Source organism: Vicia villosa, unplaced genomic scaffold, assembly GCF_029867415.1.
Source record: "Vicia villosa cultivar HV-30 ecotype Madison, WI unplaced genomic scaffold, Vvil1.0 ctg.000084F_1_1_3, whole genome shotgun sequence".
Taxonomy (NCBI): domain Eukaryota; kingdom Viridiplantae; phylum Streptophyta; class Magnoliopsida; order Fabales; family Fabaceae; genus Vicia; species Vicia villosa.
This window is the reverse complement of record NW_026705007.1, coordinates 637,751-662,013: the sequence shown is the minus strand read 5'-3', so window position 1 is coordinate 662,013 and position 24,263 is coordinate 637,751. Positions and strand designations below refer to the sequence as shown.

General features: G+C 35.9%; 1 protein-coding gene across 1 annotated transcript; it reads right to left on the bottom strand.

Annotated features, from left to right (window-relative positions):
• Nucleotides 1-1,463: 1,463 nt before the first annotated feature.
• Nucleotides 1,464-3,735, bottom strand: LOC131623863 (protein PGR-like). Its single transcript, XM_058894862.1, has 5 exons — nucleotides 3,421-3,735; nucleotides 3,223-3,336; nucleotides 2,210-2,432; nucleotides 1,795-2,043; nucleotides 1,464-1,683 (listed from the first exon to the last, which is right to left on the bottom strand). The coding sequence occupies exons 1-5, from the start codon at nucleotides 3,573-3,575 to the stop codon at nucleotides 1,552-1,554; spliced, it is 873 nt and encodes a 290-aa protein (XP_058750845.1). The 5' UTR covers nucleotides 3,576-3,735; the 3' UTR covers nucleotides 1,464-1,551.
• Between the last annotated feature and the right edge of the window lie 20,528 nt (nucleotides 3,736-24,263).

The window sequence follows — 24,263 nt, the reverse complement described above, 5'->3', positions numbered from 1 at the left end:
ATATAAATTCAAATAAATTTTTAACAAAATCTTATTGCAACATAAACAGAATATCACGATAATTTTTAATAAATTTAATTCTAAGGAAGGAAACTTGTTTCAAATAAGTTTTCAACAAAATTTACTTATATTTTAATTTTATTATTTTAAAAATATTATCAAAATAGAATTAATCTATCAATTTTCTAAAATTGTCGGTTCTCCGATTTTTATTAGTTTGGACATGTTCTAATCAGTTTACACCGGTTCAATAACTTATTCGATCCAACAATAAATCAGACCGATGATCGTTCTAATTTTTGGTTCGACCAAACGGTTTGGTTCGATTTCTAAAATAGCGGATTTACTTAATTTATTATCGGTCTTTTATTTCTTTCTATTTTTCTCTTTTGATTTTTTCTTGCATTTTCCTCTTTTGATTTTTTTTTCTCGACTTGGCCCCAAGTGTGTAACTTTTTCGTTTTTTCCGGTAACACAGTTGCTTATCTAAGACTATGTTTGGGAGTTTGGAGGGGAGTGGAGGGAAAGACTTCCAAAACGAATTTTTAAAAAAATATAGATAAATATTTGACATTTTTTGAAAAAATGATTTTATTTAGAATGATAAAAGAGTCATTATCATTACAAAAATTTTAATTTTCAAAATAGTAGAGATATCTGGAAAATTTATGTTAGCCCTCAAAAACCCTTCTTCAATACAATTTTTGAGTTCGTCCATTTTATGGGGTTTTTGATGTTATGAATAAAATCAAATCCTCCGAAACCCTCCTACCCAAAATCTTTTTATTTTTTTCACCAAGTTCTTTCTATTTTTCAAAACCCTCCCCTCCCCTCCCCTCCAAACTCCCAAACATAACATAAAAGAAATTAAACAAATAAGTATTAAAATTTATGCTCACGCAGGTTCTGAAAAATCAATTTAAAATCCGATTCAAATGGTTTTCACAAATAAACATTCAAACAATTCTATTAATATTCTGTCTTTTACCGTTTTTGGTTTTTCTTTTAATCGACTTGCAGTCTTTTACAGTTATTTTTGAACACCCCTTCCAGAAATAAAATTTTGAACAATAAAATGACCAGAAAAAACACACGTCCAGCAGTAAACATGAAAGATCAAGGTATTGAGGGAAAAACCAGGGTGCAGATACTCTAACAGTGTCTCCCTACAAAGTACAAACTAAGAGGCAAGGCAAGACATAGAGGGATAATTGAATTTCCCACTTCTTACTGCATAGACCCTGAAGTGCAAGAGACTTTTACTGTTTTTTTTTTTCTTTCAACTTTATATTCAAATAGAGCTGAAAATTTGCAGACAGCAAAATCATATTGAGGTAGAACAACTCCTTTCAGGATTGGCTATACCGATATATCCCAACAATGCCATTCTAATGGTGGCCTAATCTACCATTAAAAAATCTACACTAGATGATGGAAGTGTAAACTAGATATGGATACAAGAATTGAATCACAATGCGCCTTTATTTGGTTTCCTTCTTTTTGAATTCTTTTACAAGTTTTTCAGCCACAGAACTGCGTTCGTGACAGAAACTAGAATATGTACAAACACGCTACTGAAGTTAAAATCGTGGTCAACAGTATGGACACAAAGTTCACTGCATTGTTGTCAAGAATGCTGAGACCTGAAATCTTCTTAACAGTTGGTCCTGGCTTCCCAACAACCTACAGCATAGAGTGAGAAATTTCAATAGTCAAATATTCAATATCATTGGATCTTTCATTACATTGTTTAAATGTTATGCAAATATGAGAGAAATGTGTGTCAGAATTTACCTTCTGGCGAATAGAGCAGAATCCACTAAACTGTAACGTTGCACCAAATAGAGAGTCGATGATACTCCCACCTAGTCCTGCCGTGGTAGCGATAGGTATGACCAGTAGTTGCTTGAGAAATCTATCAGACCCACACCTAACTGCCGAAAATTCTAAAAGAAAATATGATAGTCCAATGACACTTCCACCAGCTGCAGCAGCTAGAAGTCCTGTTTTTGTTACGCCACCATTTGTACCCTTCCTCACATGCTGATAAAATATTTAAAAAAAAAAAAAGAAGAATTCTTAACCATGTATAAGCCATTTTCATAGCGTGATATTTCACGGCAGTGTTTTGTTAGCACTAGTCTCTAGACGAATAGCAACGTGATTTACGTGGATGCTCATAGAGGGCTTAAACTAAAAGACTAATTACCTTGAAGGTTGTGATAAGCCGAGGGTGGTCATCACTGAGAACTCCAATCTCTGAAGACCAGGTGTCTCCATTGCAGCAGCAATAATGGCCAATAACGCCACCAATAAGAGCGGTAATCAGAGGCGAGTCTTTAGAGTTCAAGCAATAATCCTTCCCTTCTGTTAAAACCCATAAAGCTACAACCAGAACAGAAGCAATGCCACTATTGGACAGAACTTGTATCCTGAAAAAATAGGCAGTATGCAAAATTCAGACCAAATTCAGGTCAATTACCTCACCATAATGGAACAAAAAAAACATCCTTCAATCAATTCAGTGATGCAAAACTGAACTCAATAGAAAACTATTGCAATTATCATACAAACATCCAAGTCAAAGAATCCATCCAAATCTCAGTTTTTTTTATGTATATATCCACAAGTACTTCACGAGTACCTTACCAATTCGCCCTCTAGGTAGTACCCTAATAAGATTTTTCATATTCCAATGCAATAATAGAGATATATAAGCATGTGTTTGGTTCTGCGGTAAAAAAAATACTATTGATATCAGATGAACTTATCCTGTAAAACTGATATTAGCTAATAGTAAGTTCCATACAAAGTGAGCTATGTTTAGGCATTGTAGGGGCAAAAACACTTCTTCTGGCTTCAAATTCGAATCAATTCGGGAGATAACGCCAATTCTACTAGATAACGTCAAACATGTAAAAATCAATTCTACACTCTGGATAGCAATTAATGCTAAGTTTTTTTTATAAGGTTGAATTGTAAAGAGAGTTTTTTTTTTTAGTTTTCACCACCAGTATCTAATCTGGTTCAGGGTCAATTTTGACGTCAAATGGTTTCAGTCCCGTGGTCATCCCTACCAAGTCCAGCACCAATCATGTGCTGGACCAACTAACTATTGATTTTGTAAAGAGAGTTAATAATAACTATGAATGGACAACAAGACAAGGTAGTACAAGAAAAAGACCCAAGTGTTGAAAATTGAAGTAGAAAAAGGACACAAACCAGTTTCTTTGTCCACCTATTTTGAATTCAGGATCAATTAACCGCTTCTTATCTTGTCCCTTCTTCGTAAGTGTCGACGAAGTGAAAAAGAAAGCAAGCAAAATCGCCGCAAACCTTGCAACGAATACCAACAATAAACAACAAAAAAGATTGCACAAGTTTGAGAACAAAAAAAGGGACAATTAAAGAGTTAGTTACCTGAATCCTACAAAAATATGAAGCGACATAACGAAGAAACCGGCGAGAGCTCCAGAAGTGCTGAGGGAATTTTTTCTGTGAGCTCTGAATGCGATGAAGAAACCGACGGAGACAGCAACCAAGGGTTGGATCCACTGAGAGTGAGATGAGTCCATTTTAATTTCCAGAATTGGATGTGAATGATGCGAATGAAGATGTTGAGTTTGAGTTATAGGAACAAAAACAACAACTACCAGTTAAGAGAGGTTTTGTTGTGTGATTATAATAACATGTGACTTTGTTATAATATTGGTTATGTTCTTACCAAACCAGGCCACGAGGAACGAGAAAATTATTGTTAATAGAATTTAATTGGTGTAATGAAAAAAACGATTCACATTGTGTTCTTTTATTTTTTTGAAGGGATAATATTATTATGTTCTTTTGTTTTTAGTTCATACAACAATAATTTATTTTTTATGCTTTAGACTTGCCCTTTTCAAAATTAAACTAAGATAACAATAATTTTGTTTTGTTAATATCTTAGAATGTCATGCCCCCAAATGCGTCTAAGGGGGCTAATTTCATAGAGGTGTTGTCTACTATTTTTTTTTTTTTTTAAAAGTCTAACATTACTTGTTATCACCTCTGTTCCAATAACTACAATATAGTGACATATCGACAATATAATTACGACATAATCCGTTAGTACCTACTTCTCTTCTAGGATATTTTGATGAGTTTATCTAAGGGGGTCTTCTTTTGCATCTGGTGCCATGTAAGGACGTGACACTCTATTAAATTATTAGATATAACTATATGTCATATTTCATAGACGAGGAGCTAGCACACAACGCACATTCTCTAAGACCGGATGCTCATAGAACTATGCAAATATCCCATTAATATTTCTGCGGAGGATAGTGATAGGAGCAGGAGCAGCAACTGTGGGGTTTTTAAGTATACCCTACAAATACCCTAACATGTGCAAACCAACCATCTAGAGTACCAGGCTATCACCTCCAATGGTCGTGTCTCATGGTGCTCACCGTACGTTAGAACGCCTTGGTCGTCGAATACCCCTTGAGTAGGATAATGGAGCAGGCACGTGACAATTCCTTTAAGTATTCTTCAACATATTCCCAACATAAAAGACATGGAAAATGTTGGTGGATCCATGTTTGAAAATGGTTCATATGAAATATTAGTAAGAGTGTAACACAAGTATAATGTAGTTAATATTTGTAAGGGTGCAAATTTTTTATATCATAAATAGATAGTTGTTTGTTGTCATCTGTCTCGTCTTCCACTAACTACGTTCAGCTAACTTGGAGTAGAGGTAAATCAAACAAGTTGCCCCTTAGTTGTACTCATAAACCTACGTCGACACATGTCACACTCTTGTCCACAAATATGCATGTGTCGACCAAAACCATGAAGCATGACCTCAATGCACATGCTCTATGATATGCAACTCGTGCATCATCACCTACATAATCCATAATTGCACTAGGTGGTCTTCATAAACTTCACCAGGAATGAAAATCTAACATGACATCCTCTGGTGTCACCTATCTTCTGTCGGGTTTTACCCGAGTCAACTCCTAAATATGTCACCATCATTTTCAATGCATCAGGTCTACTGATTCTAGAGTAATCTAATAATCTTCTTGTGATCGGAAGATGTAGGAGGCATGAGACATCATCAAGTGTGATGGTCATCTCACTCACCAAAAGATCAAATAAAGAGGTCTCTGTATGCCATCGCTCCACAAAGGAACACAATAAACCATGGTTAATATAACTATATCAGCTTTGCATAAATCCTTCAGCCCAAATAGCTGTAAGACATCCTGAAACCATGGTTCATCAGACTGCGAAAAATTTGCAAGCTTCCATACCGTGGTTAATACATTCCAACGTATCAATGTACTGCAAAAAAATAAATACATCATTGTCAGACATCTCAATCATTATAACACAATTCAGTTAAAAGAGTAATGAAAGATTTGTGCTACTATATCTCACACATGCCTAACAACATGATTTGCATACATAGGTAGTAGAAAAGGTCTGCGGGACCTCCCAGAAAACTGGCGAGCATGACATCACCAAATACAACAAGAGATTCTAGGGCAGGGGATTCATGATGAGCTAGAGGCACATGAATCCGGAAAGACGATGTCGAAGTCAGATAAACCCATGAAGAGGATGCCTCATAATCAAATAAAGTTATATAAGTGTGGGTTGCGAAGGTCTAGCTTTCTCCTTACGAACGAAAGAATGTTGGACCACACTACATTGTCTCGTTCTTTCTTAGTTTTCAGACATTTTTCCTATAATTAAACAAGAAAAAGCATGTCATAGCCAAAGAAAATATTGGCAAACCGAACCAAAAAATAAAAAACAGATAAACTCATATATTTTTATCCTAACTAAGGGTCCAAATTTCAAAATCTGGATTAGATGAAATCATAACAGATGAAGCAGAAATAAAGCATACAGATCCTAAGCAATGAAGATTCAAAATTTCAAAGCAAGGCAGCTTTTGGATAAAACAAATATATAACATATCTATTACATTTTACTTAATGTATCATACCTACAATCTGGACTCAATCTCCGTATTTTAGGTTTGGTGTGTTGAGGTGCATCTAAAGTTTAATCTCCATAAATTAATAATTCAAATTTCAAAATCTATATTTTTTAACACTTGCTTTGGCGTGTTTCAGAGAGAGTATGTTAATTACGGTTCATTTGTTTTTTTGTCAAATAGTCTAGTGGCTGGAATTTACCCTTTTAAAGATGAATAAGTGAGGTGTCGCGAGTTTGAACCTGCGTTTCTACCTCTGATGTTTCTTCATAACTACCAATTGAGCAGACTTAATGACACAATTATGGTTCGTTTGTTTTAGTTTGTTTAAAAATAATTTTTTATATATAAAAAATAACAATTTCTAAATAAAGCTTTAAATGAAAAATTAGCTTGAATAGTTTTTCATAAAAAATATCACTTAAGTTTAAAGATAGTTTAAATAACTTTTTACAAGAATTATTTTTAAAAACTAAGTGCTTGGGCTCGAGTGGCAAACGAGTCTTTGCAAAGGACGATGTTCGGGAAATACCGAGTTCGAAGCCAGATTAGTCAGTCTACTAAACCAAAAAAAAATATTTTAAAAAAATTATATTTTAACTATATTTTAATCTTTAATAATAAATATTTGTGTTATCCTATTAAGATTAACGGTTTAGTTTATAAAAAATTAATTTAAATAAATTTACCTATTTAAATTTATTTTCATAAAAATAAATTTTAAAAGTACAAAAAAAATTAAAATTAGATTAAAAAATTAATCATATACAATAAATTTTTAAATGGACAATTCATTGTAAAAAATTAATCATTAACACATTTGTAAAGTTCTAATTTTTTATCTAAAGTTTTAATTTTTTTTATTTTAAATTTATTATGTGGCGTCTAAGATGATCTATCGATGAAACATAAAAAAATTGTAATTAGATTGAATTATTGGTTTAGATCTATTAAAGTAAACCTATGTTTGATTTGGCTTAAAATAACTAAAATCACGTCAAAAACATGTGTTAATGGAGATGCTCCATTTTGTAGCTTCTGTTTTTTCACGTTGGGTGACCTCGACCACAAAACGTGAAAATTGAAGGCGGGATGAATTTCCATATAAACACTAAAATATGAAAACATGGTACATTTCTTCACACACTCGAGGCCCAACCTCTTATAGTTTTATTCATATATGTCATCTCTAAAACTCCAACCAACAGACTAAAGATCTATAGAAAGTGATTTCTGTATTAAGAAAGTATGATAAAATAATTTTTCAAACATAAAACTTCAAATTATAATAATTTTTTTTACCTAACACCCCACCCCAAAAAAAGTCCATTGAAGAAAAAACATCAAAATCGAACAAATTTGGAAGATTCAAAGTTGTGATAGGGGTATTTTTTTATGTACTTGTCATTGATTTTATTTATTAGGCGGTTGAATATTAAAATTAATTGAGGATATTCATGAGAAAAAAGGGGAAACAAGAATGAAATTGAGGGGAAAATAGCATTATTGTTTTATTTATTGTTGGAACATACAAATTATTTTGAGAAATCAACGGAGAAAAGTGATAATTAAAAAAGATGAAGAGAGAAAATAATAGAGAGGCTTATTGAAAGTGAGGAGAAAATTGTAACAAATGACATTAACGTCTTATGTAACAATACAGAGGGATATATATATATATATATATGGCATATTTTATGAGAATAAGTAAGTTATATGAGAATTTGAGAATGAATCTGAACCATTAGATTTTAAAATAAATGGTGGAGATTATGTGTCATTGTTTTTTTTCTCTCTCCTCCATTATTTATTTTAATAATGGAGGAGAGAGAAAAAAAGATTGATACGTAATCTCTACCATTTATTTTAAAATCTAATGGTTCAGATTCATTCTCATGTTCTCATATAACTTACCCATTATCATATGATACGTCTAGGGGTGGCAAAACGGGCCGCCCGCCCCGCCCGCCGCCCGCCCCGCCATATGCCCGCCAAAAAACAAGCGGGGCGGGCATGCCCGCCAAGTAAAATGGGCATAAAAGTCATGCCCGCCCCGCCAAGATGGCGGGTTGGCGGGCGGCGGGCATACCCGCCTATTTTTATTTTTATTTTTTTAATAGATTAATCGACTTTTTTTACCTTTTAATTAAACTTTTCACTTATTTTTTAAAACAATTTTTTATAAAAGCAATTTTTTAACAAATTTACTTAAAAAAATATTACATATATTTATAAATAAATGTATAAAATAAACCATCAAGAATTAAAATTACTAGAATTAACTAAAAAAATAGTGAATTTTGGAGGAGAAGCGGGTTTCGGCGAGCGGCGGGCTTTGGCGGGGCGGGTATGGCGGGCGGCGGATTTTTGCGGGGCGAGTTTTGGCGAGCGGCGGGCCTAAAATCTCAACCCAACCCGCCATTCTCATAATCTCCACCATTTATTTTAAAATCCAATGGTTCAGATTCATTCTCACATTCTCATATAAATATGTCATTCTCATATGATATGCCCTCTCTCTCTCTCTCTCTCTATATATATATATATATATATATAGGGGTGGCAAAACGGTCCGCCCGCCCCGCCCGCCGCCCGTCCCGCCTTATGCCCGCCAAAAAACAAGCGGGGCGGGCATGCCCGCCAAGTAAAATGGGCATCAAAATCATGCCCCCCCCCCCCCCCCCGCCAAGATGGCGGGTTGGCGGGCGGCGGGCTTACCCGCCTATTTTTATTTATATTTTTTTAATAGATTAATATGTTTTTTTATCTTTTAATTAAACTTTTCACTTATTTTTCAAAACAATTTTTTATAAAAGTAATTTTTTAACAAATTTACTCTAAAAAATATTACATATATTTATAAATAAATGTATAAAATAAACCATCAAGAATTGCAATTACTAGAATTAACTAAAAAAAGAGTGAGTTTTGGAGGAGGAGCGGGTTTTGGCGAGAGGCGGGCTTTAGCGGGGCGGGTATGGCGGGCGGCGGGTTTTGGCGGGGCGGACTTTGGCGAGCGTAAAATCCCAACCCAACCCGCCAATTTTTGGCGGGTGCGCGGGCGGCCCGGCGGGCCCCAGCCCGTTTTGCCACCCCTGTATATATATATATATATATATATATATATATATATATATATATATATATATATATATATATATATATATATATATATATATATATATATATATATATATATATATATATATATATAAACACGTGTTCGTAATCGGTTATGTCAAACATGGTAACCGATTACGCCTAATCAAAATAGGAAAACAGAAGCAAAATTGTCTAATGTAACCAGTTATGCTATTTCCCGTAGCCAATTACCAACTCGATAATTTCAGTTTTCAGCTTTCAAAAGTGCTTATTTTTTAAGTTGTTCACACCAGTTAGTTCCCAAAAGCTTATCCAATGCATTCGAATTACTGTGTACATCCAATACACCACCTTAATTCAAATGCTCCAAGTTCTTCATGCCCAAGCTCATCACCAACTTCTTGAACACGTCATTTGTGACTCCCTTTGTTAACAAATCCGCAACTTGTTTTTCGCTTCAACAGTATCCCAATCTCAACTTACCTTCACACACCAGATCCCTCAAGTAATGAAACTTCATCTCAATATGCTTGCTCATCCCATGTGCAATAAGATTCTTAGCAATGTTAATGGATGAAACATTATCAACCAAGAGAGTGACAACTCCTCCAGCATTGCTACCCAACTCTCCCAACAGATTCATAAGCTATACAACTTGGCATGCATATAACGACGCAGTGATATACTCGGTCTCATAAGAAGAGAGTGCAACCACCAGTTCCTTTTTAGAACACCAAGAGATTGGTGCTCCTCCGAACATAAAGATATAACCAACCATAGACTTTTGATCATCTTTATCTTCGCACCAATTTGGAAATCGTTATAATCGAGCAAATCGCATTTTCTATCAGTTTCTGCTGCGAGAAAGATAATTCCACCACCAAGAGTTCCTTTGACGTATCTTAGGATCCTCTTAATTGAGTGAGACACACCTCAGATCTCTCCATAAATCTTATCGCAATATCGACACTAAACGCCAAATATGGCAGCGTATTACACAAGTAATGTAACACCCTTCTAAACCCCGCAGAAATTAATAGTTAAATCAGAGTAACATGCAAACAAGGGCGTCACAATTAAATTAAATCACTTATCATCCGTCACTTTCATGCATTCACTAAGGAACATTTCATTATAACTCATAATTCGTAATATATCATGTTGACACAGCGGAATAAATCATCAAAATTAACATCACATCATCGATGCCATAATCCTCAAAATTAATTAAAATAGAATAGAGTTATTCAATTAAACTCGAAACATTTCGTCCCCCAGTGTTACAATATCAGAGCATGACACCTGACGCTAAACTAAACGATGACTTATGAGCTAATCCTCACCAAGCCGAAAAGCCGCTATCCTCAATCTGAAAAATATAGTGCAAGGGTGAGTCTCATTCGCAATTAACAAATATTATTGCATTATAAATAACAACACATCAATAGTTATATTATTCACCCAATTCATCTATATTCAGATAGTCCATCATCACTCATAACACATATTACCAATCATAACAATGAAGTACATTCAGTCATGTTATCAAATTCATGCATATGAATGCAACTGACTTTATGCATGTGGTACCAAACATCATCAATGGGAATAACCCACCGACCGATCCAACATCGTCAAGATACGGCCCTGCCAGCACAAATTCCACACAATGGGAATTATGCCCTTCACTGAATCCCCTCATCATTAGGATTCAGCCCTCAACAATGACTATGAAATGAATGCAACATACACAACATACTTATATCATCATCATCATCATTAAGTATGTTCATATGTATATTAACATCATTCAATATAATTCAAATCATCATCATCATCAAAAGCATGTATATATATATATATATATATATATATATATATATATATATATATAGCATCATTCATCACAAATCAATCATCATCACCATCATTACAGAACGTACATGTATTTACACTAATCATCATCATCAATAATAAAAATATACATGTATTCACATCATTCAACACATCTCATGTTGTCACATCTCATCATATATAACAACAATATATCATCCATCAAACAAACAAAATATTCACATCATACTCTTATAATCACACTAAATATCTCATAAGCTCCATCACACAATCAAACAAATCGTCATACGAATCATGTTTAAAACATAGCATGTATTGTCTCATCTCATCACATATATGTACAATACATCATTCATCAAGCAATAAAATCATGATTCAAAATTAATTGAAAGTTACACATCATTTCATCATTTAAACACATAGGTTATCTCATAAGGTTCATCATACTCGAAACGACACTAAAAACGGAGTTACGGATCAAAAGTTACGCATCATTGAACTTTCGAAGAAAATCACAAAAACAGAAAATTTAACACACAGCGGCCATACGCGTATGGAAGCTTCCATACGCGTATCACCCAAACTCATACGCATACCAGTCATCCCATACGCGTATCAACAGAACTGATTTTCTAACTAAAATTTCCCATACGCGTATCAACAGAACTGATTTTCTAACTAAAATTTCCCATACGCGTATCAACACACTCATACGCGTATGGCCTCATCCCATACGCGTATGACTCCATTCCATACGCAAAACACCAGTATTTCTCCAAAAATCTACAGTTTCGCACTAGTCCGTTTTTCCACTCGTTTTCACTCATAACAGGCTGCAATTTAGGTCCCAACACAACATTTAAACATGTTTTAACTCATAGGATTCATTCAACTTCATTAATCTATTACCTTATATTAGTTTTATACATCCAAATCCCAATTTCTCATCAATCAATTAGAACTCATATGTTCATATTTGGTTTTCTAGGAAGAACAATCACAACACAACAATTGATACAATACCCACAACATAAACATCAATTAACATACAACTCTATATAGAATTCACAGAGGTGTTCATCAATTACTCAACTTCTATTATAATTATCCCAAAACCCAACTCTGACATTGTAGCGGGGAAAATCTGATATCGAAGCCATGGGATTGACTTGAATCAATATTCCGTTTGAAATCGCCACCGCGCTTTATTTTTTCAAAGGAAAAGGGAAAAGAACGAAAAACCCAAAGTTTTGTTTTTAAAACAAGGAAGAGAACTCAGGTTCGGGTGTTGATTATATGAGGGGAAGGTTTAAAGCACCCCTCATATCCGTGGTACTCCACGGGAACCTTTTTGAAAATCTGTGTGTGTGTGTGCTAAAAAAGGGTTTGTTTTATTTTTAAAATAAGCTCGGCAAAGCGTTTAGCTTTGGGCCTACATACCTCCTCGGTGCAATGGAGAAGTCAGAGCTAATGTAGTTCCGCTTAAAGGGAAAACATTTTTAAAAACGAATAAACACTTTATCGTCGTCGGAGAGAAATACTCAGCCATTGATCTTGAGCATGAGAACAAACGAGTTCTTTACATCGCTAATGAAAGATGGGCTCCAACTCGGATAAAATCGACGAGTATGCCACTAGCTCTCTCACGCGGAAAAGATCTCATTATATCAATCAATTTCAAAATCGTGGGGTATAACCACTCGTTTCGACAATTAACGGTGTCTAAACTTTTGAAGAAAAGCCACTAAGGGCGAAAGATATTTTTTGAGAAAGAGGATTTGAAAATGATTGCAAACATAAGAAGGTTTTTGAAAAAGGGAGAAGATTTTGAAAATTTAAAAATGGGAGGAGATGAAGAGGCTATCCTATTGCGTAAAATAAAAGCTAAGGAAAAGAACGGTCTAACCGAAGATGAAGCCAACACTTGACATTATGAGTCAAGGTAGATTTCCCATCCTTTGGAATTATCAATACCAACACATTAACACTTGGGGGATCCAGATGAACTTATTGTCTTAGCACCACTTTGCATTAAGCACATTAAAATTCTGACAAAAATCGGGCAGAGTAACGGCTGTTTTCGGGTAAAATCCTTATCTCAATGCCTTGGAATTAACCATCAAGGGCTTTCAAGGAAATACCTGCACATACAAACAGACAACAATCCAATGCCAGACAGAAAGAATAACAGCAGAGTAATAACAGAATAAGAGTCCAGAGGCACTAGGTCCATAAGTCCGAATCTCCAAAATGCTAGGGATAGTAACCAATAGTCCAAAGAGAGCCTTATGTGTTTTTTAGATTTTGGTTGTTTATTAGTGTTTTAGCATAAAAGTAAAGTATGGTCCAAGTGGACAAAAGGAAAATAGCGGAATTATAAACGTATGTCCAAGTGGACAAAGAGAAAATAGCGGAATTATAAACGTCCAAATGGACAAAGAGAAAATGGCGGAATGTAAATATGATGAAATGATAAAATAAAGCGATAAAGCGAAAAATATAAAGAGCGGTATAATAAATGGCAGAAATTAAAGTTAGTGGTTAGATGTTAAAGATAACCATCTTGAAACTTGTCAAGTATGTTATCAAAGTTAGTAATGAAGATCGATGGTGAGTGAATGATGTACTCGGATTTAAGGTCAATGGAAATTTATCAGAAGCTTGATAAAATCATAGCGACTACACGATAAATTTCCATAAGTCATAAATCAACCACATACAATTCTCTTCCATATTTGATCTTTTATCGAGTCAGGACAAATGTAGCAGAACTCTCCATGTATCAAGATCATCAATCAAAAGAAATAAGAAGGAGAAGAAGAAATGATCTAGCCTTTATCAAGAATCCATAGAATTCTCAAGATATTAAGACTTTCATCGATCAAAAGGAAATAAGATGAAAAGATAAGAATGAAAACAAATTGATCTAGTCTTCATCAAGAATCCATAGAATTCTCAAGATATCAAGACTTTCATCGATCAAAAGAAAGTAAGATGAAAAGATAAGAATGAAAACAAATTGATCTAGTCTTCATCAAGAATCCATAGAATTCTCAAGATATCAAGACTTTCATCGATCAAAAGAAAGTAAGATGAAAAGATAAGAATGAAAACAAATTGATCTAGTCTTCATCAAGAATCCATAGAATTCTCAAGATATTAAGACTTTCATCGATCAAAAGAAAAATAAGATGAAAATAAGAATGAAAACACAAAAGATAATCAACTCACACTATCATTAATATCATTCATCCATTTTGGTGGATTAGGTCATTTCAAACCTATCAACACCCTAGATCCAATGATATTAATGAAGTGTAGGAAGAAGGAAGCCAAAACAAGCTCAAAAAAGGCAAAAAACCACATTCTGCCTGCTGGAAATCGATTTCATGCAGGGGGAAATCGATTTCCATAGTGTAGTTTTCAAAAAAACAAGTTACGTTCAGCAGGAAATCGATTTCAGCCTTAAGGAAATCGATTTCCTCAGTGTAAATTTCAGCAAAAACAGCATTTAAAGGCATGAAACTTGATTTGAACAAATATACAAACACCTTATGATCACACATCAATTAGAGCACGAATTTTCCATCAAATCACCAACAAATAGCACCAATATAGCATCAAATATGCATTGAACACAAACAACAAAGAATCACATTGTGATATACAAAAAGGATGAAGAAAATTACCAAATCTTGAACAAAACTTAGATCTACTTCAAGAATCACCAACACAAATCTTGATCTCTCAACAATTGAAGAAAAAAGAGTGAAATAGATGGTGGTTTAGCTCAAAGTTTGTGAGGTTCAAGGTGTGACTCACAAACTTTATGAAAGAACAAAGAGCTTTGGTGAATTTGGTAGGGATGAGGAGAGAAATTGCAAGGGGTTTTTTGGCTCTCAAAGCTTGAGAAATGAGAGAGTAGTGGGCTCTATTTATAGGATGAGATCAAGAGTAGTGGTAGTTTGGTCTTTTTGCATTTGGTAATTAGCTTGTGTTTAATTGGTGATTAAAGTGGCAATTTAAATGGTAAAAAGTGGTAAAATGGGGTTTAAGTGGGTTTAATGAAGAGAATTATTTTGATGAGGTGGAAAATTGGTGAAATGACAAAGATGGTCAAAGAAAATAGGTGCCAAAATCAAATCAAGCTTCCCTCTCTATTTTTTTTTTGAATTTCGCCTTAAGGAAATCGATTTCCCCAGGAGTGAAATCGATTTCACTCTGTTCCAGAAGAGAATTTGGCGCAAAATACACTAGGGAAATCGATTTACCCAGGAGGGAAATCGATTTCATGCTGTCCAGAATGTGATTTTGTTGAAGATTGCTGCAGGGAAATCGATTTACCCAGTAGGGAAATCGATTTCATCAGTCAAAAATGTGAAAAATACCTTGTTTATTGCATGTCTTGGCTTGGTACCTACAAAACAAAAGCCTACAAAGAAACAAAGAAATATTTTTGGTATTTGGGTTAGTATAATATGCATACAAGGTAAACAATCATTGGTGCTTGATGGTCCCTCTTATTGATGAGGTGAGTGCAACACCATAAACAAAACTTCCAAGTGAAGCTCTTGATTAGTGATTGGGATATGAATGATATAGGATCTTAGGGTCAAAAATTGGGGTATGACAGATGCCCCTATTTAAGTTTCTTCGATTTGGAGATACGATGATTGGAAATCTTCGTTTTGACAAAATCGAAGAGACTTAAATATATAAAACACAATTTTTGATCCTAAGATGCAATGCAATGTTTAATTAATGCATATGATGATAATAAAGCATGACAACACTGGGGAGTAAAAGGTACTCCACTGGGGAAAATAAATGTCTTGCTGGCAAATCTCCGCTGGGGAAAATAAATGTCTTGCTGGCAAATCTCCGCTGGGGAAGGCAAGACTTTGTTGGAGAGACGGAACTTTTGGTGGGAAAAGAAACTTCTCTGGGGAAAACATTTCGTACCAGAGAGGTTGAAGCAATCACCTCTCGTTGGAGATGATAAAGGGGGATCCTCTTTCACTGGGGATGAGAAAGTATGCATCCTGAATCAGAATGCCAATCTTCCGTTGACAGAAAACACACCATCGTACCACTGATGATATGAAGAGATGTACCTTCGTACCACTGACGATGAAGATATAAAATACACCAACGTTCCACTGAAGGTGAGCTACCAACTCAATAGTTGAAGGTAGAGGAAGATTGAATTACCGCCTCAATAGTTGACGATAAGCTACCAACTCAATAGTTGAAGGTAGAAGAAAATTGAATTATCGCCTCAATGGTTGAGGATAAGCTGCTGAGAATAATAAGCTGCCGCTAAGAATAGGAATCAACTTCTTCAAGGACATGGTTTGAGAAAAGGAACTAGATGCAAACTGTCACTTCTGATGAAGGGACTTGCCATTTGCTGACTTTGCTGAGGAATCTTTAAGCAAAACGAACTGTCTTCGTGAAGAAAGCTGCCATTCGTTATCTCAAAGGGAACAAACTGTCTTCTGCTGAAAGAGACTGCCATTTGCCGACCCTGTCGAGAAATCCTTAAGCGGAACGAACTGTCTTCTGCTGAAAGAGACTGCCATTCGTTGACCCATCTTAGGAAAAAGTGAGCAAACTGTCTTCTAATGGAGGAGACTGCCATTTGCTGACTTTAAAATTAGAATTCTTAAACGAACTGTCTTCATGAAGAAGACTGCCATCCGTTATCTCAAAGGGAACAAACTGTCTTCTGCTGAAAGAGACTGCCATTTGCCGACCCTGTCGAGAAATCCTTAAGCGGAACGAACTGTCTTCTGCGGAAAGAGACTGCCATTCGTTGACCCATCTTAGGAAAAAGTGAGCAAACTGTCTTCTAATGGAGGAGACTGCCATTTGCTGACTTTAAAATTAGAATTCTTAAACGAACTGTCTTCATGAAGAAGACTGCCATCCGTTATCTCAAAGGGAACAAACTGTCTTCTGCTGAAAGAGACTGCCATTTGCCGACCCTGTCGAGAAATCCTTAAGCGGAACGAACTGTCTTCTGCTGAAAGAGACTGCCATTCGTTGACCCATCTTAGGAAAAAGTGAGCAAACTGTCTTCTAATGGAGGAGACTGCCATTTGCTGACTTTAAAATTAGAATTCTTAAACGAACTGTCTTCATGAAGAAGACTGCCATCCGTTATCTCAAAGGGAACAAACTGTCTTCTGCTGAAAGAGACTGCCATTTGCCGACCATGTCGAGAAATCCTTAAGCGGAACGAACCGTCTTCTGCTGAAAGAGACTGCCATTCGTTGAGCTTCTTCCATTTGGAATCAAGAAGTTCATAAAGTATGAGAGATTATCACTTGATTTGAAGATAAGATTGATATGTGGAGACGCACAAACTTGCTCAAATAAAGAGGCTTCAATTTGTTGTCAACCAAAACATGATGGGGATAACACAAGTTACTCAAAGTCAAAACCTGCCCCTTGCTTTCAAGCACAAATTCCAAGGGAGTGCAATAACATCACTGCTGGAAAATAAATCTTTCGATATCTGATAGGAACATCAATCACAAACAAGTTCTCCATTATAGAGGAAAGCATAATCCTCAAGAGGTGCAAAATAAATGCCTTCTCAATCTAGGTTTCCCAGCCTAGAGAGGTTCAAAATAGTATTGTAAGAGACCAAAGTTCAACTCCAAGAACAAGCTGGATAGAAACGGTCAAACAAAGCTTTGCCCCTTGAGGAATAAACTCAACTGGGGATTAATTCCATCCTGACAAATGAGCTGAGGAGGAACACTGAAGAAAAATTCTTCCACGAAGAACAAACTCAGTGGGGATTATCAATTTCTGTGAGGAATTTACAGATAATCTTCTTCTTATCAAAAAGGTTGGACAACACATTAAGCTCTATTAGGGGGAATCAGAGAAAATTTCTTTGGAGAAAATCTCCATTCTGAACTTGCAGAGGAAATAAGAAGTTAACATCAAAGCAAACAAGTTAACATGCGGGGGATTTTAGTTCAAAACTCAACACAAGGTGAGAAAGAAAACCCAACAGTCAACCGTTGTCTCAAAACTTCTTGGTAGAGAGTGACATACTCTGGACTAATCATGGCAACAACCTTTGTACTTCAAGCTAATGAGGTGATCAAGGTAACTTCTGATTCACAACTTGCCCCATACTACATAGTCTATGAAAGGAAACTACCTCAAAAAGGTTCACAGAGACCCTTGGCGTCATGAAGACTTGGAATAATCTGCCCCAGATCAACAGATTTTGTTTTTGAGATTTGTCAAATCTCGACGTAACTGCCCCAGATTGACTAAACTTGGCACATTCTTTTACTCGACAAAGTCTTCGAGCTTTGCCTCATGATGGTACTCAAACTTGCAAAAGCATTATACTGGGAAGACAACATGCCCCTGGCAATGTTTTAGTTTTCTACTGATGATCAGATATAAACTTCCTGGATGTCAAACAAATGTTTACAAGCAGAAAAATGTTTATTCTGAGAATGATAATGAAAATGCAACAGTTATGTAAGTCTTGAAGTTTTATTGAAAAGATGTCACAAAACCTTGTGAATGAATCACTGTTTAAGGAATGACATTGATTTTTGTATGCATATGATACCAACACAAGTTTTCAGCATAACCGATAGGAGTCAGGAACGCTTTCTTGTTTAAGTATGCTTTCGAAATAAACTGTAACACGGTGAACTGACTTTTTATCGATCGAAATGTCGCGGTAAGCAAGAGTCGCCACCGACTTTTATTTTATCCAAACTAAATCAGAAAGGCAAAAAGAAACAGAAAAAAAACCTTTTTAAAGAAATCTAAGTTCGGGGGGTAATTTATGCAAAGGGAAGGTGTAAGGCACCCTTTGCATCCATGGTTTTCCATGGGCTCTTAATTGCTTTGCTTGCTCGTTTGTTTAGAAAATGTAGATGAAAGAGATAGGGACTTTAGCTTGTGAATAAGCGTTGCCCTTTTGAAAAATTATGAGAAAGAATATAATAAAAAGGTTTGAGCATTGCAAGGCAGTTAGGGGCAATTACCTTAAACTCAGATAATAGGTCTCTTTTTGCCTTTCAGAATGAAAGGGTCTATCCTTGCCATAAGAGGGCAGGAAGCCTTTCGTTTGGAGGTTGAAGGGTCATCGAAGCATCCTTTGCCATAAGACTATCCCATGCCATAGAAGGGCAGGTAGTCTAAGGCAAGGATCAGAATAAGCCTTTTCGTTGGGCAACCAGAAGATACCTCAGCCTTTTTCCGTAGGCAACTTCCGAGGGTCGAGGTCATATTGTGTATCGAAGGCAGCATCATTTAGGGTCGTATGACCTTTAGTATTCGAGGCAGCATGGCTGAGGTATCTTCGAATTCGAGGGACGAGGCTTATTCTGCAAAAACACGAAGGCAACAGGCAACAAGGCAACAGGCAACAAGGCAACAGGCAACAGAGAGGGTTACCCCAAAAGGGTGCGTGTGTGCAACAATCATGTGATTATGTTCAGTTATGTTATCTTATAAAATTACGTGATGCTAATTCAATTAATAAGTTGCACTCCCTATAATTACTAACCACACAATAATATAACAATAATAATGGGGAAGGGAAATTGTAACCAGCGGAGGAGAGGGGAATTGAAACCAGCGGGATATCAAAATAAAAGGCAAAAGGTTTAACACAAGTAATAATTTGTGAATAGGGTTTAGGGTTACCAATACTCGTAGCTTTGGCAGTTGACAAACCCTGAAAATTGGAAAAGAAAGAATAAACAGAGGGGTGAGTGCATTATCGGTTCGGAGGCAAATGAGGTTAACCTTAATAAAATAAAAGATAAATAAATTAATAATGAATGATAAATAATACTTAACTTTGATTTGGATTTGATCTGATATGGTTGGTTAGAGCCTCGGGGGTAACCCTGAAAAATGGCAAAGGCGGAGGAAAGATGAATGCAAAACAAACCCTAATTTTAAAAGGAAACAAACTAGATTTTTTAAAAAGTAGGGTACTTAGCTTTGAATCTTAATCGGGCGCGTAGTCGGAAGGAACCATGTTGATAACCCTGAAAAGGCATAGGAGAAAATATTCAGTGTATTGGAATGTTCCTCGTAAACCATGATTAGGGTATAATTTAAATAAGAAATACCAACGATTTAATTAATTATTGGTCTCGCGACCTAATTAATTAAATCGGGATCAAAAAATTAAATCTAGAATAAAAATAATTTTTATGAAATTTTTAGAATTTAAATAAAATAATTATGGATTTTAAAGATATATACATGGCTAGGTATAATAATAAAAAATAAATATTAAATAAAAAGAGGATATGAATTTAATCATTTAAATAAATAAATTAATTAAATAATGAACAAATCAAATAGCAAATTAAATTATTAATAATAGTTTATTATTTCTAAGAAACAAAGAATTGAAATAATATACATATATATATAAATATATAAATAAAATAAGCTATGTAATTAAAAATAAAAAAAATTGCAAAATACTTAGCTTTCGTTCCAGTGTGGCAGATACACGCATGACCATGATAGCCCTGCGCCGCCTGAAGCGTTGGATGGCAGTTAAACGTGATCCAGTGGCTGATGATGCGAGGGTACACGCTAACGCGTGTTTCGTGTTGCATGTGATCCGTTCGCTCCAACAACCTGGATGCGCCAAAAACTGGTTTGAACCAGCCAATCAGAACGCGCCAGCTTGTCGTCCCCTACCTTGGACTTCTGCAGTTGCCTCTTTTTACAGCGCTTAAAAGAAAAAGCGCTATAAATGCTTTCCCTGCAAATAGCGAATACAGGCAAACCAAGACAAAAATATTTCGCGATGGTACCATTAAATTCGTGCGATCCTTACGAACCTGATGAGGGCGTCAATTTTATCTATCGAAACCTGTATCAAAAACCCCTAAATCGGAGGTATGAACCCTAACATGGTGGTTTACCCGAAACGGCATAACAATGTACCAAATCATCCAGAAACAATAAACACATCAAGATAAACACAAATATCCCATTAGATTATGATGTGGATGCCTGAAACAACGCAATCGAAGAAGATTAGGATCGGACCAAGTATGACTTACAGTGCCTTGTTCTTGGTGCTTGGTGACTCGAAAACGATTGGGAATCGTTTTATGACGCTCGAGGAACAATTCTTGATCACTTGCAACACCTGTATTGGCTTAGATTTCAGAATTGAAGTTTGAAAAATTTGAAGAATTTTGGACTCGGGATAGGCACTCTTTGGCTGCAAAAACGTGAACCCTTGCTTCTGAGTTTCTTGGGGTATTTATAGGATTGTATTAGGTTAGAAAATAATGAGAAAAATCCCTTGAATCAATGATTGGCAATTTTGGCAAAATTTGATTGAAAAATATTACTAATTATGGCCAAAATTTGATCCAATCTTTCCAATTCTTCTTAGCACGAATTTTTAATGATTGTGGGATATTATTGAAGATTGGATTGACTGAAAAATATAATTAAATCAAATCTCCTCAATTTTCTTTGATTTATTTGATTTAAATCATATTTTGATAAATAAAAATTCAATAGAAAATCAAATAATCATCAAAATTTCGTGGAATTGGTCTTGGATCTTCTAGATGACTTGGGGAGCAAGATTGAATCAAAAAATATTGGGTCCTTTTGTAAAATAATTCATTTCTTTCACATTTTTCCCTCCAAAATAGCTCAACTTTGACAAGGCCCATCTCTCTCAATTTTTGAGGTATGGAAGTGTTCTAGGACTTTTTAGAAACCTTAGAGAGTCCTCTAACCAGTGCTTTGGTCTCATGTCAAAATTATTTTCCATTCTCATTTTATGTCCTTTTGAAAAAAGTGTCTTTTTGTTGACTTTTGAAAAGGACCTATAATGTTTTAGTCCATATCTCTCAAATGAAGCATTTTTGGACTTGGCATGTGAGACACAAAGTTGTAGAGAATCAAATTTCCTTCAAAATGAGCTTTGGATGGGAAATTTCTGATGTTCCATGTGAGAGTTATGGCTGGTCAAAGTTCAGTTGACTTTTTCAGTTCATGCCCAAAATAGTAACTCTTGACTTTTGACTTCTCTGATCTTTCCTTGCATCATCATGATCAACCCTTGATCAAATGATGATTTTAGGGTTATGAGAATGTTGTTGACAAAATATCTTGAGTTTTGACTGTATAATGACTGTTTTGCCCTTGGGAGTCGACTGTTGACCTAATCAGGATTTGAGGGACTAAATTTGCTCTGTTTGACTTGAAACTTTATATGGAGATACTTTGGGATGTTAGTGACCCTATGGAACCACCTTGAGCCATTGATTCAATGATTTTCCTCTGAATTATTCAAAACCCTAGTTTAGGACTTCTGTGTGGGAGACTGTGTTTTGGAGCTTTGTCTTTTGATTTGGTTTTGTGTATGAAAAATAGCATGGGCAAATTTTGGGGTATGACAGCTGCCCCTGTTCAATTATCTTAAACCTGAAGATGTAGAGTGGTTTGCGCGCCAGTCGGTATCTGAAGGTGGAAGATGATTGAACATAAGAATACCAAGAAATTTGCCCTATTTGAAGTAGGTACTTTTGTCGGAGATGGGCTTGTGGATGCCATCTGGTAGTTGAATTTTGAGAAGATGTTGTCTGCGCGTTGACCGTGTCATTACCGTTCGTGGTAGATGAATTAGATCCTTGGGAATTGATTGTGTCAGTATCGTTCGTGATACTTGAATTAGATCTTGGAAAGATGATCGTGTCTTCATCGTTCGTGATGATAGAATTAGATCTGAGGAGATAATCGTGTCTTCATCGTTCGTGATGATAGAATTAGATTCTCTTGTCGTGTCAGCACCGTTCGTAGTGACTGAATTAGACTGGGAAGGCCAGTGATCGTGTCCACACCGTTCGTGATGATAGACTTAGACCTCTGAAATTTGATCGTGTCAGTACCGTTCGTAGTATCTGAATTAAATCTTCTGTCATGTCAGTACCGTTCGTAGTAGCTGAATTAGACTGAGAAGGTCAGTGACCGTGTCTACACCGTTCGTGATGATAGAATTAGATCTCTGAGAGTTGACCGTGTCAGTACCGTTCATAGTAACCGAATTAGATCTTTTGTCGTGTCAGTACTGTTCGTAGTAGCTGAATTAGACTGAGAAGATCAGTGACCGTGTCTACACCGTTCGTGATGATAGAATTAGATCTCTGAGAGTTGACCGTGTCAGTACCGTTCGTAGTAACCGAATTAGATCTTCTGTCGTGTCAGTACCGTTCGTAGTAGCTGAATTAGACTGAGAAGGTCAGTGATCGTGTCTACACCGTTCGTGATGATAGAATTAGATCTCTGAGAGTTGACCGTGTCAGTACCGTTCGTAGTAACCGAATTAGATCTTTTGTCGTGTCAGTACTGTTCGTAGTAGCTGAATTAGACTTTGAAAGTGATCGTGTCATTACCGTTCGTGGTAAATGAATTAGATCTTCGAGCGTTGATCGTGTCAGTACCATTCGTAGTAGCTGAATTAGATCTTGGAAAGTTGGAGATTTCGTTCATTTGTCGGTACCTGTATTCTGAAAAAGGTAAGGTTAATCTTTATGCAATGTCATGATGCATGTAATGCGTTTATGTGACGGGATTCTCAAAATAAATGAGAAACTTTGTATGTTTATGGATGAATTTATTGCGAGGTAATGTAATGTATGAATGTGTTTATGTCATATGATATGTGAGTATGATTCATGTTGTCTTGATTGAGAAAATAAATCTCTGTGTCCTTGTGATTTTGATGTCTGATCTTGTTTTGAAGATGCTCAGCTGGGGGTTTATGATTTCTGCTTGGGGATGATCAGTAACTTGATATACCCTGACTGGGGAGAAAGATATTAGTAAGCCATGTTGGAAAAGAACCAAGTGTCGGAGAACATGCAGCGTTGAAGGTGTAAACTCTGTTGGGGAGCCATGTCTCTGTAGGGACCGGAGTATTTGAAGATATCTTCTTGGTGATTACTCTGTGGGGATATGATCTTGCACAATCAGCTTTGTAGGGAGACATGGGTGTCTTGGATATTGCCCCCAGTATTATAGCAATTACCATTCCTGGATTTGTATTGATCAGGACACCCCCAATAAATACTGATCGAAGTGTCAAACTGGACTTGCATAGGTTTGCCCCTGCTAGTAGGAGCTTGGAAAGATTCGCCTCGCGAGGACTTTATGAGATATGCACTCTGGGCGTCATGCCCCTCGTAATCATAGGCCCATGACAATGCCCCATGTTGATTGGAAATAGATTCAGATTTACTTGGATGCATGCCCCTGACTGTTTGGACAAATA